The following is an 18,268-nucleotide window of genomic DNA, read 5'->3' as shown; positions in this document are numbered from 1 at the left end:
TTATAATGAACTTTATAAACCAGCTTCTTACACTTTTTACGCTGTTAATTTGACAAAATATCGTTATGAAAATTTCGCTAGGAATATCATAAATCCTCTGAAATTAGTGTTTGCTTGGATTATTTGGCACTGTAACACTGAAATCCGGCACACTACAAGACACAATCTTCACTGAATTACTTTATTTAATACTTTTCGTCCTAATCCGTGTATATTTTTCAATTTGAAAATTACTGTGATACGCTCTTGGCCGTCCGCGGCCGTCGTCAAAGTCAAAAGTGGTCACGTTTTCTCATTGGTAGTCTGACTCTTTCGCACTCATGGTATGTTCATATACGTGATGGCTTCCCTTTCGCACACTTCAGCTGTCTGTCAAGCGCGAGCGCGAAAATGACAAGTCTGTGTTCTGCAAGGGCGTCGCCAGCTGATGGGCTAGGGGGGGCTATGTTTAAGACAGAATTTACTAAAATATACGGATGAGCACAGATAAAAGTAATAGACCGATCACTGAGCAACATACGTGCCAGACACAAAATATCGTAGTGTGACGTCTTGAAAGACAATGTCGTGCATGAGTTTAATCTGGCCTGTCAAAACATTTCAACGAGCCGTACTGAGAATTACCACATCATAAATTATTTATAAAATTGGGCTATTTTGGGCGGGATTATCCGTGTTGGAGGTATCTTATTTATGATGGAGCTATCTTTACGCTGCATGTTAACGTTATGAAAACTATTTACCAACTCAGTAGCCCTTTGAATATATGGATAGAGTACCCGATATATAATAGGTAGCTTAATAAATTAAAAGATAAGTAACTTTAAACTTAAAATGTTCCTTTACCCGTAGGTTTGTCACTAAACAAATATGATGAAAACAATTAACCAAATGTAATTAGGAAACGTTTCCAAAAATAAATAATGTTTTCACATACCTATTGACCATTACTTACCATTAAAAATAAATATAAATGTGACAAAAATGCCTAATATATTCACTCGAGTAATCACTAACTATGGTAACTCTAAAAGTTACAATTTGTTAAGATTTCCAATCTCACGAGACCGTTGCATCTTAGGTACCTACAAATTGAAAACGGAATATTGCAGATTTTTGAAATATCTTTGGATAAAGCCGTAAATAGGTATTTTACAATACTCGTATTTGTAAGTGTGAATGAAATTCGTAAAAATACGATTCATCATGGCAGGCCGAGGTCGTTTGTGGCGATAAAAAGAGCAAAGAGATAAATAATTTCAATGTCAGTGGAGGGATTCAATCAACTTGTTTGGAGAAGCAACGATGTGGGGCTTCAGGCTGAAATCGAAAATAGTGCTTCTGGGCATTTTCCGCAAATCGACAACCATTGTGCCTATTTTGCGCGAAACGAGGTAGCGCTACTCTAACCACCCCAGCTCCTCCATGAATGGTTTTTAGGTTGCTAACTACCTCTTTTAGTGTGCACGGAGCACTGTAGGTATTTGCTCCTATATACTTCTAGGAGAATGTGTTTAGTTGTTTCCTGTTCTTCCATGCACGATCTGCACATGGGGCTGTCTGTTTTACACATATTTTGTAGGTGTTTGTTTAGTGTTATGTCTGTACTAAGTATTTTACATAGTTGGTGTCTAGGTATTTTCAGTAGTATTTTGGTGACAGTACAACAAAATTAATGAAGCACTCAGCATTTCGGATACGAGTGGACAGGTGGCTTCATGACACTTACATTTGTTTGAAAATCACCGAAAAACAGTAGATATTATGCGTTGTTCAGTAGATTTTTCCACATTTTTCAGCGCTGGGTGAAACGTTGCCTTTCCCGCCATATTTTGGATTTTATCTTTTTTTAATAAGAAGGTTCAAACTCTACGAAAAAATTATGCTGTTTTTGCCTTTTTAAAATATATAAGTCTATTCGAAATAATTCTAATAATGAATGTATAATCTGTTATGTTAATGCTCTCGGATACTTGGACACCTTTCTTAATTTGCTATCTATCTAGCAAATATGTAACCAATGTAATGTATTAATCTAACGTAGATGGTATGTATGAAACATGATGTCTGAAATGAATAAAATGCATTGTATTAATATCCTTTAATTTATTTTAGTATGTTTTCGAAATGGCCACCATTTTTTTCAATACATTTTACATAAAAAAAAATTAAATGTATGAATGCAATTTTTCTTGTTACTAAAATCGATGACATGGTTCCTAAGAAGAGATCGTCGTATGTCTTATAGTTTCAGATTTTCCCATACTGACCGATCTTAATGGGCCACCCTGTATACTTAGGGGGGCGTTTACCTTTCCACACCATCCCTTACCTACTTAACCACTCAAGGCGTTTAAAAATACATGTTTAGTAGGTTTTGGTTTGGTTTGGTTTAAAAGGGTGCGGCCTGCCTACGTAATTGTGCATTTTTCCCAGTTATATCACCCGATATTACGTTCTCCACTTTTCCATCACACTAGTGGGCGGCCCTTGGCAGTATGTTTACCATATCAATCGAATTTTGCCGAAGCTGTATTTAATCATGCCTAAGCGACACTTAGTCACGATCCTTTTACGAGCACAGCAAATAGTGTCACAACTTTATGAAGCCAAGTGATCTAATGCCACGACGGTGTCATTGCCATTGGCTCATTTTACTGCCTTTATTTCGTTGAATTTTACACTATAACGAGATTTTCAATTTATTTAATCGGTTTGTTTATTTCTAAAATCCAGGTTATATTTTACAGTTGTACAAGGTTATCTCTTGGCTTATTAATTTTTTATCCGCATTGTTTTGCAGATATGAGATACAGTGAATCCCGAAGAAATATATTTTACAGTACATATGGCCCTATTTTCCCGCACTAGTGCGTAAAATAGCATTTTTCGTGTGTATGTCAAAAGTTTAAAGGACAATATGTACTTGTAAAACGTTGTACGATACACGTGCGAATAGGTAATTCGCAACTCGTGTCGATTTATAACACTCCCTTCGGTCGTGTCTTAATTTATCGCCACTCGTTTCGAATTTCCTCTTTTCCGCACTTGTATCGTAAATAACTATTTTCTTAGCTCATGAATTGGTTTTACACACTAGTTTGGAAAACACAGAAACACATAGGTAGTCATACTTTGAACCTGATTCTTAGTTGTTTTTATCAACACCAAAGAGTTTTTTGATCAAGTGTCAATCCAGTATTTATTTGTGTTATACATATTTTCTTGGTACCATCGGCCACATTGTTAAATGACAATTCGTAAACCTTATTACAAAAGGCATAAGATCCAACGATTGCTGTGTGTACCCATAAAGCTGCAGCATGTAACAGATAATGCATTAGCACGTTATTGACGTCAAGGCAGCCACACCTTTAACCTTTTGGACGCCAATGACCGATATATACGCACCGCAGGTCCAACGCCAAAGACGTATTAATCGGTCATAGACCAGCACAGAGCAACATAGACCTAGGTGCATATGCATAAAGTTAAATTTCAGTTTTGACACTTCGGTGACGTGGCGTCTGAGAGACAGCTTTTGTGTTTGACACGGCGTCGAAAACATTAAGCCCAGCTAGGGCTAAGTGTAGCTCTTTACTAAGAGAAAATGCACTGAATATCATATCTTATGCGACGTCTTGGTCCTTAGTCAATTTCAAACGTATGTAGTTTCAATAATATTAAACTTAAATTAAATTTTAAAGTTGAAAAATTACCTACTGTTTTGTGTGGGAAAAATTAAGTTACTGTCTGAACTCACGGCCTCTAGATCCAGAGGCCGTCAGTTCAAGTCGCACCCAAGACAGTAAAATTATTCCACTGTTAAATTTATTCTAAACTTAATAGCATCTTTCGCAGACGTTTCTGCTTGTTAAAAATTAAAACTTTCATATTATTTTACAATTTATGAAAGTGGCTATTGACGCTTAAGGGGCCCACTGATTACCAGTGCGCCGGACGATATCGGCCTGTCAGTTGTTTGAAACTGTCAAATTTTTGTTCTAACTGACAGGCCGATATCGTCTAGTAGGCTGGTAATCAGTGGGCCCCTTTACGCTGCAAAATGAAAATTTCTTGGAAGGTAAACTTAATTTACTGTACTTTTTCTTAGAAAGCATTAAAGAAGGACGTAATACCCTTACCTGCCAGTAAAAGTTTCTTATCGTGACAGTCTACACAAATAACAAACGTCACGGAAGCAGTAGTCGGTCGTTAAGGCTATGACCCAATTAACTAGGAATTTCCATCATTAAATTGCTTATTTATGCCAATATTTCGTGCTATCTAATTTAATACAACAATTCCAACTATGTAGCTTATTTCGATTTTGTTGTGTATTCGCATGATGAAGTCTTAAGACTCATGACTAAAGATTGTAGCCAATAGCCAATTATTATAAGTACTTAATATCACACTAGACTATTTAGACACTTCATTTGAAATCATAAACATTCTTCATGATTCATAATAGTTGAAAAGCATACAAGCTAATGTGTGATGTTCTTGCCGAAATATCTAATACATTTCCCTTAATCTTGGACAAAAAGTACTCTCCTTAGCGCTTAATATATTCGTAATGATTCAAAAAGATTTATATTTGGTATTTTTTACGATGTCATATTAAATTTGGAGCTTAGAAATTGGAAGGGACTCCCCACACCAAATGTTCGATATATATATATATGTATTATCTAGCAAAGAAGACGCTTCAATCTTCATTAAGTACACGGAGACGGTACAAACGTCTGTCGAAGCTAATGCGTGTGTCACGGCACGCTAAGTGAGGAGTCAACAGCGGCGGTCGTGAACGAAGGAAGATGGGACACGTGTCGGTCGTGACACTACAAACTATAGCTTAGAGGGGAAATTCTGTCCGCGTTGTCCCGGCATTTTGCCACGGCTCATGGGAGCCTGCGATCCTCAACTAATCCCAGGAATTGGCGTGGGCACTAGTTTTTGAAGAGAGGAAATTCAGTGAATTACCTAATTTTAGTACTAAGCAGAGACAGAAGTGAAACTATAAATTTTCAATTTACTAGTTAGAATACTAAAATAGTGATCTCCTGGGGACAGATGGAAATCGACACTTAGTACGTTTCATTTTCTACATGTGAGAGTAGCTCACGCCCACTGGAGGCGCATAGTTGAAAATGAGGCTGCATCAGCTGGCCTGGAACTAGTAGACCTCGCAGGACCGTGAACAAATGGCTGCGAGTCTGTCCCTATACTTTCTGAACACACCGTAAAACATTATCCTCACCAGCCGTTTCAGTAAAGCAACAGACCTAGCTAATCTGGGTAACAGCAACAAAACGTTACGTAATATTTTAAGCCTCTGTATTAGGCATGCTAGTTTCGCACGTAATGTGTTATCAGTTATCAGAATAAACATACTTAAAGATCTGGTAATGTATTAGTTAGAAAACAACACTCAACGTTGTTTACCTCTTATTTTAGAGTGTCATAGAAACATACATAAGCATGTTACAAACATACATATGATATTCACGGTCGTATCAAAGTAAGATCAAAACCGTAGCAAATCATAATATCAGAATCGGGTTCCTGTACTCTGAACCTCCTCACACTTTCTTATTACAAAATTACGCCCTCATAAAAGCTATATGTATGTCACCGTAAAATTGTAAACACTCGTCATATTATAATCTCGCTAGCTACATTATAAACTGACGGTAGGGAGATTATAATCTAACCTAACCTAACCTACGTTAGATTATAAACTAACGGATTCACAATCTTACGGTGTCATGTATATTGTATATACCATCTTAGGCCCTCTGTATGTATCATCGAAATATGTATGGATTATAAGGGTCAACATGCCGGGACAACTCGAGGAAGATGATGAACCCACTAAAATACAAGCAGAAGTTAATTGCGAAAAACATTTAAGTATGTATTGTAGTCCATAATAAATCTACCCCAGACCAATAAAAATTCCAAAATGATGTTTCTATTATGCCATAAAACAGCGGATAGGAAGCAAGACTGGAAGCAAGTTGATTCTAGTTCGTAAAAAAATTAACATTAAAATCGATTTGAGATAAGTATCTCAGGCAAGTGCCTGGCGTTTACGCAAAACGATAATAGGTTATTTAAATAACTGATGAGAACTTTGTATTTACATAACTCGCCACCCGGATGTACACATTAAATTAAATAATGCATAAGTACCTAAATACTTTTAGTTCGTGTGTCAAATCGAACAAAAATAGACCTATAGGTATTAAGTTAGAGATTATTTAAAGATGAGATAAGATAAGATAAGAAATATTTATTAGCACAAAAAATAACATAATAAAGGGTATCTACATAATCATATTTGATAAGAACATAATACCTACATAAAGGGTACATAATAATATTTGATCTTTGAAGGAACTATAGTTTCGGATAGGTGCTTTAAAAAAAGGATCTTGGGTAGAGTACAATAAAGATTGCATGCAATGCGCAAGTGACACCCCTACCGTTGCACACATCGATAGGCTACGGTATCCGCTTTCCATCAGGCGGGCCGTAAGTATGCTTCTTTGCTGCCGTTTTAATATTACAACTGCTTTCATACGAATTATTGGTCCGATTCAGATTTTACAACTTGTCACGGTTTTAAACTGGTTTTGATACGACTTCAAATCTAAATCCGGCTCAGTACTATTTTTTTCCCAAAACTGATTATATTCTTAAAAAAATTACAGCATCTTCCAAGTGCTTCATTTCAAGTGCAGCATCTTCCCTGCTTTTCACCACGGCTCATGGGAACCGGGGGTCCGCTTGGCAACTAATACCAAGAATAGGCACTAGTTTTTACGGAAGCGACTGCCATCTGATCTCAAAAAAATTGCCGTTATTTACGAGCATATATCTGAGTCGATCTACATTAGTCTAATATTAGAACTACTCCCAATATAAACTATCTACAAAGTATGTTTTCGGCCTTCTCTCAAATTGTCTGCTGTATGGCTTCCCACGTTCTATAGATTTAGATTAGGGTTAGTGTAAGTGTAAGGCCTGAGTTTGACGCTCGAAGCGGAGCGTTCGGCGGGGCGTGCAGCGTGGCGTCGGGCTCACAAGTAATTTGAGCAGCGTGCACTAAGGCCGCTCCTATATGCATTTGTTTAACATGCACGCCGCACGCCCCGCCCCGCTGCACGCCCAACTCGAGCGTCCACTCAGACCTTACACTTACGGTACTGCGGTACATACTATCATTTACCTAATTTCGTATTGTGTGTGGGGGTGTTCTTTTTATAACTTATTTTTATATTCATCTATTTTATTAGTATATTTTAGTTTTTATATAATATTGTAAGTATTAGTTTAATTTTTAAGTAGGTTTATTTTAATTTTAGTTTAGCTTTTAAATATTTAATTCATAATTAGTTATAAAAAATTTCGTATTTAGTCTATGAGTATTTTTATTATTTTAGATTATTAGGTACCTACTTAATCAAATTGCCTCTACAAATCTAGTATTTATTTTGTTTGTGCCTATAGATCTTATTTTAATTGTAGCTAGGTAAATATGGGTAAGTGTGGCTGGTCTTCACATTGGGGCCTGTATACACATTGATTAATGTTTATTGCGAGTTGCGTTTAGTGGCAAATGTATAAACTCGCGATAAACACAGATCAATGTGTAAACAGGCCCCAATGTGAAGGCCATTCACACTTACCCATATTTTTATTTACCTAGCTAGGCCAGTCACATTATTTACCTGATTTAGAGAAATAGTTAAATATTGTAGAACTTTCATCAATCAACCCATAAAAAAATAGTACCACTATTATATATCTTTATTGTTTTCTATTTTGTTTAAGCGGAAGTCTTTCTTGAGTAATGGTTTTCGGAAGCGCTAAATTGAGATGAATGATCAGAGTTTGTTGAAATGGTTATTGATGACATGTAAAATAAAGAGATTTAATCGTGATTATTGCAAAAAGTCATGTTTATGTCTGGTTTGTGGCAGATAAAAATAATACTTTATCGTCTAGGTACCCGGAAACCGTACCTTTCACAAAAAGTGCGTTCGACACTAAAACATTCGATTTTATGAAGGCCGACGATCGTAAATTATAGCTCAGGAGTCCAATGTAGGTTTGTTTGCGTCAATCGGTAGATATACTGAGCATCCCGAACATTGGGCCTCGACGAAAGTTCTGCTCACACAGACAATGTTGGTATGTACTTATACACAGTAATTAAAGAATTTTCAGTCAACAATACTTAATGCACATTTTTGAAGGGCTAATTTAGACCGCGCGCGAACTCGCATGCGATTTTAGTTACATTGCGGACTGTTGGTTACGTCCAATTTAACCGACCGATCAAAACCCGCAATGTAATGAAACTCGCATGCGAGTTCTCGCATTGTCTAAATCAGCATAAAGTATTACAAAATTGCCTTAATTTTGGTATGGATGACAAAAGTGTATATATTACATTAAGTAAGGTATTTTAATATTTATAAGCATATAAAATATAGGAACCAGTTATGTAAAATAAATAATATAAAATCAACAATACAGCCTATTTAGTAGAACAAGTGTCTACGAGACAATGTCATTTCAGCTCTATATTAGGTACCTACTTAGGTAGGTTGGGTATATTAATTTTTTTTTATATTAAAGAAACGACGAGACGTTTCATTTCATTTCATTTATTCATTCATTTACAATATACATTGTGTTTGAATAACAGATATATTATTAGGTATACAACATTAAAAATAACATGCAATAAAATAAAATTCTAAAACTAACAGTCATAATATGAAGGAAAATAAGAACAATACGATCCACTGTCAATCATTCTTAATAATAAACACGTTTCTGCTTGATAAAAAAATTGTTTAATAGGTATAGGTATTGTCTACATAATAAGGTTGTAAAACTATCGTTTGTCTTCCAGTCTATAGCAGAGTCGTAAATAAATTTGGGTAGGCGTAAATCAATTCATCAAAGATTGCCCGATATATAACCGCGATAGATGTATAAATCGGTTTTATCGGCCAAATATTGATTTTGGGCCGGTCATTGCGGGCCGCCGGCAATAACTTCATCAGGCACGTATATAATGTCCTGTGTGTGTGTGTGTGTGTGTGTGTTAGATATGAGCGCCGATAGGCAGTTAGCCGGCGGCGGCGCGCCGGTCAAAATTGGTCGGCGGCGGCGGTGAATCGGCGGCGTGGCCTTGAAACACCTTCGATGAATGAAAAAAGAATTCAAACCAAAATTTTACCGAAAAAACATGTTTTTGCTGTAGGAAAGTTAGGAAATAAATGCATTTTTTATTTTCAATGATAATTTATTGAATAATGGTACGAAAAAAAAATGATATCGTATAAACTGTGGATAGGCGGTATCGCGCGGCATCAGAGGCGGTCTTAATCTTGGTGAGGCTCTGGCCGTAAGATCTTAGCGAGGCCCTTATCTTTTGAGCTAAGTTAAAAATTGCGAAATGACTGTATCAGGGAAACGTCTTGTCGACAGTCCAAAGAAAATCGAGCTCCGTCATTAACCAATATCGATTCAACAAAACCGATTTTGTCAAAAAGTGAGGCCCAACGCCGAGCTCCATGTAACACCGAAGACTTGATTTCGACGCCTCCCAATGCGAGGCCAGAGGATGAGCTGCAGGTAAGCATACAGCTAAGAATCGAACGCCAAGTGTAAGCTTGGCTGACGGCCGAACGCCTGGAGCGCCGATTGCGGCGCGCTTCTGTGCAAGGCCGAGCTGCAAGAGAGCAGAGCGAGGGCGCAGGCCGATAAAGACTGAAGCCATAGTGTTAAAGATCTGGAGCTTTCCTGCGGGCGCATTCGTGCGACGCCAAAGGCCGAGCTGCAATGGAGCTAAGATCGGAAAAGGACCAATGCTCAAGCGTTTTAAAACAGGCCGAAAGTTGAGCTCCAAACAGGGCCAAAAACTTGCAGGTTCAGATAGCGGCTTAATTCCATGCGAGCGATGCAAGGCCAAAGATTAAGCTGCGAGAGAGCAAAGCTTGAAATTTAAACAGTGGCCAAGTTTAATTGAGACCGGATTCCGACGCCCTTCCGTGCGAAGCCAACGGCCGGACATTTGGACGTGGAAACGCTTAATATCTCAAAATTAACCCCCTTTTATGCCTTTTAAAGACTTTTAACCATGCTTGCAATGGTTAAATTCGCGGTAAATGACGGATGGTTAGCTGGCAAAAATTAGTTAAGCATTGGATCGGTTAATCGGTAATCCAAAGATGTGGGTTCGAGTCTCACGTTAGCCAGAGTTGATCACAGTTAATTTTTTAATTGTGATTGACATATGTGTAGTGTATATTATATACAATCTATAAATTGTAATGTGGAACGTTCCACAATAAAATGGAAGGAAATCAGTATGTTTATTACAAGCATATTGATGTTAAAATTCATATTAAATCATTTCGTTTCCCCAAGACTAGTAGCGCGGTTACTAGACAGATAAGTTTGCAATTGCCTTCGATATTTTTGAATTATATGGGCCTAAAATACCTTGTGAATGCCTATAAACTGTTTGAAGTGGCGCCGTTAATGATCTAAACTCGATTAAAAATATATTAACTAATTCCGAAAGTAGTAGTAACTACCAAGGTCACGCCGATGCCACGCCGATAGCGCAGCGTCGGCGGCGGCGGCGCGAAAATTTTGTCGGCGGCGGCGGCGCGCCGGCGCGGCGCTCATATCTAGTGTGTGTATAGTGTATATAATGTGTATGTGTGAAGAGAAGCCTATGCTCAGCAATGGGCGATAAAATGCTGATATGATGATGATGATGATGATGTATTTAATGTACCTATTACATTTTATATTTATTATATTTTAGAAACATACAGTCGTTTACAAACAGTACTTATATATACAATATTGCTTAAGTTTAGACCTAGAGTTTCATTTGTTACATAAAATCAACAGTCTGTTACAATTTTAAATGTTACCCAAAACTAAACATTTGAGAGCGTAAAGAAAGGAAAAGATATTACCTAAAGAAAAGCACGTTTTAAAGTATTCGTGGAACAAGTAAATATATCTATGTTAGAGAGCTTGTCATTTTCGTTAAATAGTTTGCAGGCACGTCTTATGAATATATTTTGTGCATAACACGTTCTACTGTTGGGAATCGAGAATAACCTTTTCTTCTGACAGTGGCGCTGACGTCTACGAGGAACCCTGAGCTGTATTTGGTGTAGTAGTGAGGGGACATCTAACATATTGCGCATAATTTTATAGAGTAAGACGGAATCTGCGATATCTCGACGGTTACTGAGTGTTTGAAGTTTATGGTGGATCAGTGATTCGCTATAGCTAACATGTGTGTGACCAGTTCTAAAATCGAGAGTTTTAAGGAACTTTCTTTGTATCCGTTCCACTCGTTCAATATGGATATTATGATAAGGTTTCCAAACTGTGCTAGCAAACTCGAGATGGCTGCGAACAAAGCTGTTAAAAAGGATTTTGTAGGTGGTACTATTTTTAAACGGTTTACCAACTCTTAGAATGAAGCCTAGTTGTTTGTACGCCTTTTTTATGACAGAATCTAAATGAGGTATGAACGACAGTTTAGAATCCATTAGAACTCCAAGATCACGGATTAGTGTTACTCTACGCAGGTAATTATTACATAATGTGAAGTTATATTGTGCATTATATTTTTTCCGTGTAAAGTTTATTACAGAACATTTATTTATATTTAAAAATAAGTCATTATCTTTACAGAATGTCTCAAAACTTATTAAATCATCCTGCAGCAAATAATAATCTTCAATCGTATTTATGACTTTATAAATTTTCGTGTCATCTGCGTAGAGCAAAACCTTTGAGTGTTTGATGTATTTATCTAAATCGTTAATAAATAGCGTGAAAAGCAACGGGCCTAAATGAGATCCCTGGGGTACACCGGAACTAATTGTTTTCCATTGAGAAGTGTAACCCGATAATACTACACATTGGCTTCGATTTTCAATGTAAGATTTAATCCAACGGAAAAGGTCTCCGTGTATCCCGAGGTGCCAAAGCTTGAGAAGAAGCTTGTTGTGACAAATTTTGTCAAAGGCCTTGGCAAAATCAGTGTACACAGCCTCTACACATGAGCCTCCATCCATTGCGACTAAAATATCATTAGCAAAAGTTAAGAGATTAGTGTCTACCGACCGACCTTTGAAAAAGCCATGTTGATTGGGGCTGATATGGTTTTTAACTACTTGAGAAAGCTGACTAGTGACTATTTTTTCGAAAATTTTGTTGAATTGACATAATTTTGATATAGGCCTAAATTGTTCAATATTGTTGCTAACTTGACCCTTGGGGATAGGCGTCACGAATGCTCTTTTCCAGATTTCGGGAACACAGCCAGATTTAATAGATTTTTGGAAAATAATAGTTAAAGGTATTGCGAGGTTTGCTGAGCATTTTTTTATGAAAATAGGATGAATGCCGTCAGGGCCTGCACCTTTGTTAGTATTAATTATGTTTAAAAGCCTATGGACAGATGCTCGATCAATGTTTATAGTACACATATCTACTAAGGGTTCGGCGGGTGGCAGTAAAGTATCGACAAACAAGCTGCTATGAGATTCCTCAAAAACGGAGTGAAAAAAGTCATTAAATAAATTACAGATTTCTGCACCATCTGAGGTAGTATGATCTTTATATCTCATCGTTTGTGGTAATTTATTTTTAGAATTAATAGACTTTATATAAGACCAAAAATAATTTGGACATGATTTTATTTTATATTCGGAATGAGAAATGTAATTTTTGTAGCATTGTGCTTCCATTTTTTCTGCTCGTTTACGTAATATCTTAAAAGATTCATAATCCAAAGGATTGCCGTATTTTTTCCAATTCTTATGAAACTTACGTTTTTCACGTAACAACTTTATTAATGGTCTAGTGTGCCACACCGGAACGGACGCCGAAACGTTGATTCGACGCATAGGGATATAGTCACTAATCAGCTGTCTCAAAATATCGTAGAATTTTGTTACACAGCTTGTCAAATCGATATTTTACCTATCGATACCTATCGATAAATATGTAAATCGTCAAATATGTAGTTCTTAAGTCATCTATCATTGGCTTTCTTTGATCTGTGGGCATTCTCAGAAAAAGTGTACTGATTTACATCTTAGCAATACCCAAAAGTTGATACTACCTAATAAATTTTAGAAAAAAGTAAATCGTACACTTTTTGTCTGAAAACCTGTTGTTTTTAGAAGCTACCTTCTAAACAACATTTTGTTTTGCTAACAGCTACCTACATACTTAAAGAGTGTTTTTTAAAGAAATACCGGCAAGCATGTAAGTATGATACGATAAGCGAAGATAAAAGATTACCGTAATCACCTGTAGAAGTGTAGATATTGTCGGCAAACACGTGGTATAACATGTTTGTACGTCGCCTCGCTTCACATAATATGAGATTATCGGCCTTTGACTTTGTTGTCTTTAGACAGACGTGAAAGTAAAAGTGGCTTTACTTCAAAGTTAAATTATTGCCCCAAGATACAGGTTTAGCCTAGAACGTAGTGATTTAATTCTCTTTGGTCTAGAATAGCAAGCCTGTCGAAGGTTCGGAGGATTAATTACAATGACCGAATGAATGAATGAATGGATGAATGATGATACGAGTATTTGACTACTAGTCAAATCAGTTTCTTTTTTCGAACTGTCATAACGATTTTTCTACTATGGAATTTATATGAAACACTGGCATGTGACGTCACAATCAAAATACCTACTCTTTATAGTTTAATACGTTTTGTCTAAAAAATACTGCTGTCTACGGTTCTCTATTAATCTTCCGGTGCTTTACCTAATTTATTTTAAATACAGTCAAATACCCCATTTTTAATTTGCGTAATGTAATAGTTACATAGGCTATTATTGCCTATTTGCCTATGTAACTAATATAATTAACAAAAATAGTACAGTAAGCTGAGAATAGTAAAGAAATTTGTTTGCAGAGGGGGTCACTTTAACTACTGTAGGTACTACTAGACGAGCCCATATAAACGGATCTTGTATTAGTGCAACAATACATATTCTATCATATGGAGGCCAATTGATGTTTTTATGACATTAGATGCTATATAAGTAGGTAACGGCAGCGACCTATAGACTGCTAATAAGACTGCCAATTCGCCACCCGTCGAGTACGACCAGAAGTAAAACATTATAGGTCTTACTCAAGTTATAATGTACCAATATATCAATGAACTAGAATAACTATAGGAGTCTGAGTATATTAGGAGTAATAAATAAAATGTTATTATTAATTGTTATATATTTTGAAATGTTATATGAAGGATAATTGTAAATATGTATAACGACTTGTAAATATATAGAGCTCAAAAATGACCCGAATATTTGTGATAAACACACAACTAAATGTTATTAAATTGTACAACGGGACTTAATCGCGTATCTAAGTTTTAAGATTTACCTCCGACGTTTCGAGGTCGGCGTTGTCCGCGTGGTCTCGGAGAAGACTGGCTTAAGTTGACATCAGCATCTTCTAACCGCGCGAGTTTTTCGAACTACCCGCACTTGGTCTTGTTTATCAGCCATTAGTAAATGTACCTAAGCGTAAACGAATATCGACTGTCGATACTAACACAAAACATTCAATTTGGCGTGTCCAACTTACAAAATCAGACTGTAAACAAGACCAAGTGCGGGTAGTTCGAAAAACTCGCGCGGTTAGAAGATGCTGATGTCAACTTAAGCCAGTCTTCTCCGAGACCACGGGGACAACGCCGTCCTCGAAACGTCGGAGGTAAATCTTAAAACTTAGATACGCGATTAAGTCCCGTTGTACAATTTAATAATGTGTAAAAATCGTGAAAGTTTAAATCAGTGTTTACACAACTAAATGCCCTTACCAGGATTCGAACCTGGGACCTCCTGTTTCGTAGGCAGAGTCACTAGCGACTTGGCTAGGAGGCTGTCAAATTAGTAAACCTATAAAACAGTTCCGTAACACAAAGCCTAAACCGTTAAATATAAAAGAAACCTTGCAATTTGAAACATAATGTCTTCAAATATGGTAGAGTATCTAGAGCTCCACCATGAAATGGTTTTTTTTACAATTCAATCCCTGGGGGTGAAAACGGACCTAAAATTTTCGTACTACTTCTACGCGGACATACTCATATGTAGATGCGGCCGGAGGTATGGTATTTATATCTACCTTATTTTGATGATGGTATGATGAGGCGTGTAAATATATATTTGGAACTTTGACTTGTAAAGATGACTGTGAACTTGACCGTACTAATAAAATTGAAAATCTCACGATTTTTACGCTTTTGAATTTGAAACTTTCCCTTATTTCTTTAAGAGTTCAAACCCCCAATTTATAAGTAATTTGTGTACAAGTACGCCGGGACTTTCAAGGATAAGCTGCTCGCAGTATAGGTATAATAGAAAAATATAGCAGCATTTCGCTAATAAGTACTCGTATCGTATGTCAGTTTGCGGTGTAGGAACCACTATCAGCGGCGTCTTTGGTCGTTATCATTGAGTTACAGCCTAATCCGTCAGTCATGCTGTCTAACTGGAGTGGAGGACGTACATGTTCGAGAACACATCTAACCGTGTTCGATCTAAGTTTTCAGATAAATATAATTCCTCATAGACGCTTCGTAAAATACACTACACAATATTGAGGAGTATTGATTGGACATTTGCTAAGACATGACTTGTTCCTTAAGAACATCATAGAAGGAAAAATTAAAGGAAAGAGAAGGAGAGGAAGACCGAGGAAAAAATATTTCAACCAAATAAAAGAAAAGGCAGGTCGTGTCATACCAGAAGGTTAAGGAGTTGGCAGAGGATCGGATGAGTTGGAGATTGCTCCACCGACAAGAACACAGCTTTTAAATAGGAAGAAGAAGAAGACGCTTTAACCACTCGGTTAAAGCTTCGAACAACCCAGAGGACATCGGACCAAAATGTCAATGAATTTAAGATAATAATTAATAATAGGTACTTAATGTTTAAATTAAAAACTAAAACGGCAACCGGCCATTGCCAAGTCTGCCGCAGGGGTGATTTGAGGATTCGGCCATTTCAGTTCTTCCTAGCTCCCACAATCACGTTGCTGTCCTACTTGGTTCGAACGATGAACGAGTGGAAACCGTTATAATAATTTAAAAAATCGCTTTGGCAGCATTCTGTATTTTAAGCAGCAGCTTTTCAGTTTGTGTTTTTAGATCATTGGTTTTGGTTGGTTTAGTTTTACGTTTGAGAATTTTCTTGAGAAAAGCACTAAAGACACTTCAGAGGGACCTTTTATTTAAAACCTAGTGCCTAGTTCATTTAGTTAATTTCCCATCACTTTTTTTTAATTCTTTATCTTTGCCTTGATTAGTCTCGTCACATAAACAAACACCTCCTCTCCTTAATTCTTTATTCGTATCATATTTATATTCACGTAATTATACGTACTCGTATTATACTGTCACTCATTGTTTGCCTGTCACAACATAGGGGCGTCGCAATTTTCCCGCAAAAAATACGTGGCTATAAAAGAGCTTATGTCCGTGAAAAAAATTAATCACTAAAGACCCTATTAGTGTTTTCTATAAGTAATATGTGTCGCGTGCTAATGTGAAGTTTCTCATTTTCGTGAGCGTTGGAAATGATTAATGACTCAAACATAGGAAAATCAGATATTGTTCTTGGTCATAGAGCAGCGATACTCAACCTGCGGCTCGGCTGGCTTTATTAGCTGGCCCGCTAGTTGATCCCTGGTATAAAAACATAACCGTACCATCCGGACATCACCTTTTGTGAAAGAATTATTTCCCTTAATATTTCGTTTTTTCTTCGCAAGTGTGATGAATACATTGTGTGTAACTCCGGGGGTAAGAATATTGCGAAATTGAGTCTTTAATTACACCCTCGTTTCCAATACTTCACTTACCCCCCTTGTGTATTTACAATGTACTACACTACTACTACTACTACTGTATTTTGAACATTTTTCGAGAATTAAGTTTTCTGCTCTATCCGGCACGACTAAGATTTGAACCCATGATTTTTTACCACCACACACATACGAAAGCTTGAGTTTACCTAAATAATATGTTGTTACCATAAATGCATTTTTAAATATATACAATACCTACATGTTGCTGTAAAATTGGTATTTGACCCGTATTTTATGAGTTCAACGTAGTATTGTTGTTTCTGGGAATAATAATATAAGACTTTATCCAAATACGTGCCTGTACCTAAAATATATTTAACATAATGTACCTAAAGGTATTTGGGACAATGGTATACGACGTAGGTATATATTAATAAATTCTTCTTAAAATGCATTAAAAATTCGACACTTCGGTCAAAGATCGGCACGTCAGTACTGTAGGTATATAAGTATTATTTACTCTCGTTTTATAGGTACTTAAATCTTTTATTACACTTTCAAATACGGTACAAACAGTACCTAGATATCTTCTAAAAAAATAAAAACAAAAAGGTATATGTGAAAACCTCAAAATGGTCATAAGTAATTGTCGTAAACATGGTACCTAATAGTTGGCATTTATGTACCTTATATATAGATCTTACTTATGTAGGTAATTAAAAGATAATACATATATGCCTATATCTAAACGAAAACTAAGACTTTTAACCAATATTAACTTTTAATGTTTAATATTAAGCTTAAAGTTTAGTCAAAGCTTTATTTTATAGTAATTCATACTCACTTAATAAAATTAAAAACAGCACGGCAAACATTTGTAATCTCCAAACGGCACACATTTTCACTAAATAATCCTTAAAAAACTATAAACAGTTAATTATTTATCATTGTCACTAAACAGCGCTATCACGCCAAATCTAAACATCATGCACATTTTTCTAAAACAAAAACATTTTATCCACGTTTCTATTTCGCCGAATCTTGTTTACGTAAAATATAGACAGTTGACATCACTGTTGATAGCGTCTGCTCGCGATGGATCATCAAGACGGACTGCCGAAGGAACGCTGAAGAAGAATTTTCATTCGATACGGAACAACATTTTCGCACTCCTACGAATCTGAATTTTTAAAACAAATGCATGAAATGCACATTAGTGACTGATTGTTGATTTTTTACTCTGGAAACTTAATAAATGTTTTCGGCCAGCACGTATGAAGAATTTTCATTAAATCCGGGATACAAGAATAATATTTTCGTTCTCTGGCTTTCTAGCTCTCTATCTGGTTATCTACTCGT

At 36.4% G+C, this 18,268-nt stretch overlaps 1 protein-coding gene across 1 annotated transcript in view; it reads right to left on the bottom strand.

Annotated features, from left to right (window-relative positions):
• The window catches only part of LOC134653144 (lutropin-choriogonadotropic hormone receptor), a 43,147-nt gene extending 25,123 nt beyond the window's left edge, over window positions 1-18,024 (bottom strand). Inside the window, exon 1 of the mRNA XM_063508470.1 lies at window positions 17,754-18,024. Within this exon, the coding sequence (XP_063364540.1) occupies window positions 17,754-17,808 (55 nt within the window). The 5' untranslated portion in view covers window positions 17,809-18,024. The remainder of the gene's footprint in view (window positions 1-17,753) is intronic.
• Between the last annotated feature and the right edge of the window lie 244 nt (window positions 18,025-18,268).

Source organism: Cydia amplana, chromosome 12 (assembly GCF_948474715.1).
Source record: "Cydia amplana chromosome 12, ilCydAmpl1.1, whole genome shotgun sequence".
Taxonomy (NCBI): Eukaryota; Metazoa; Arthropoda; class Insecta; order Lepidoptera; family Tortricidae; genus Cydia; species Cydia amplana.
Note: the sequence above shows the minus strand (reverse complement) of the source record. Positions and strands in the feature narration are given on the sequence as shown.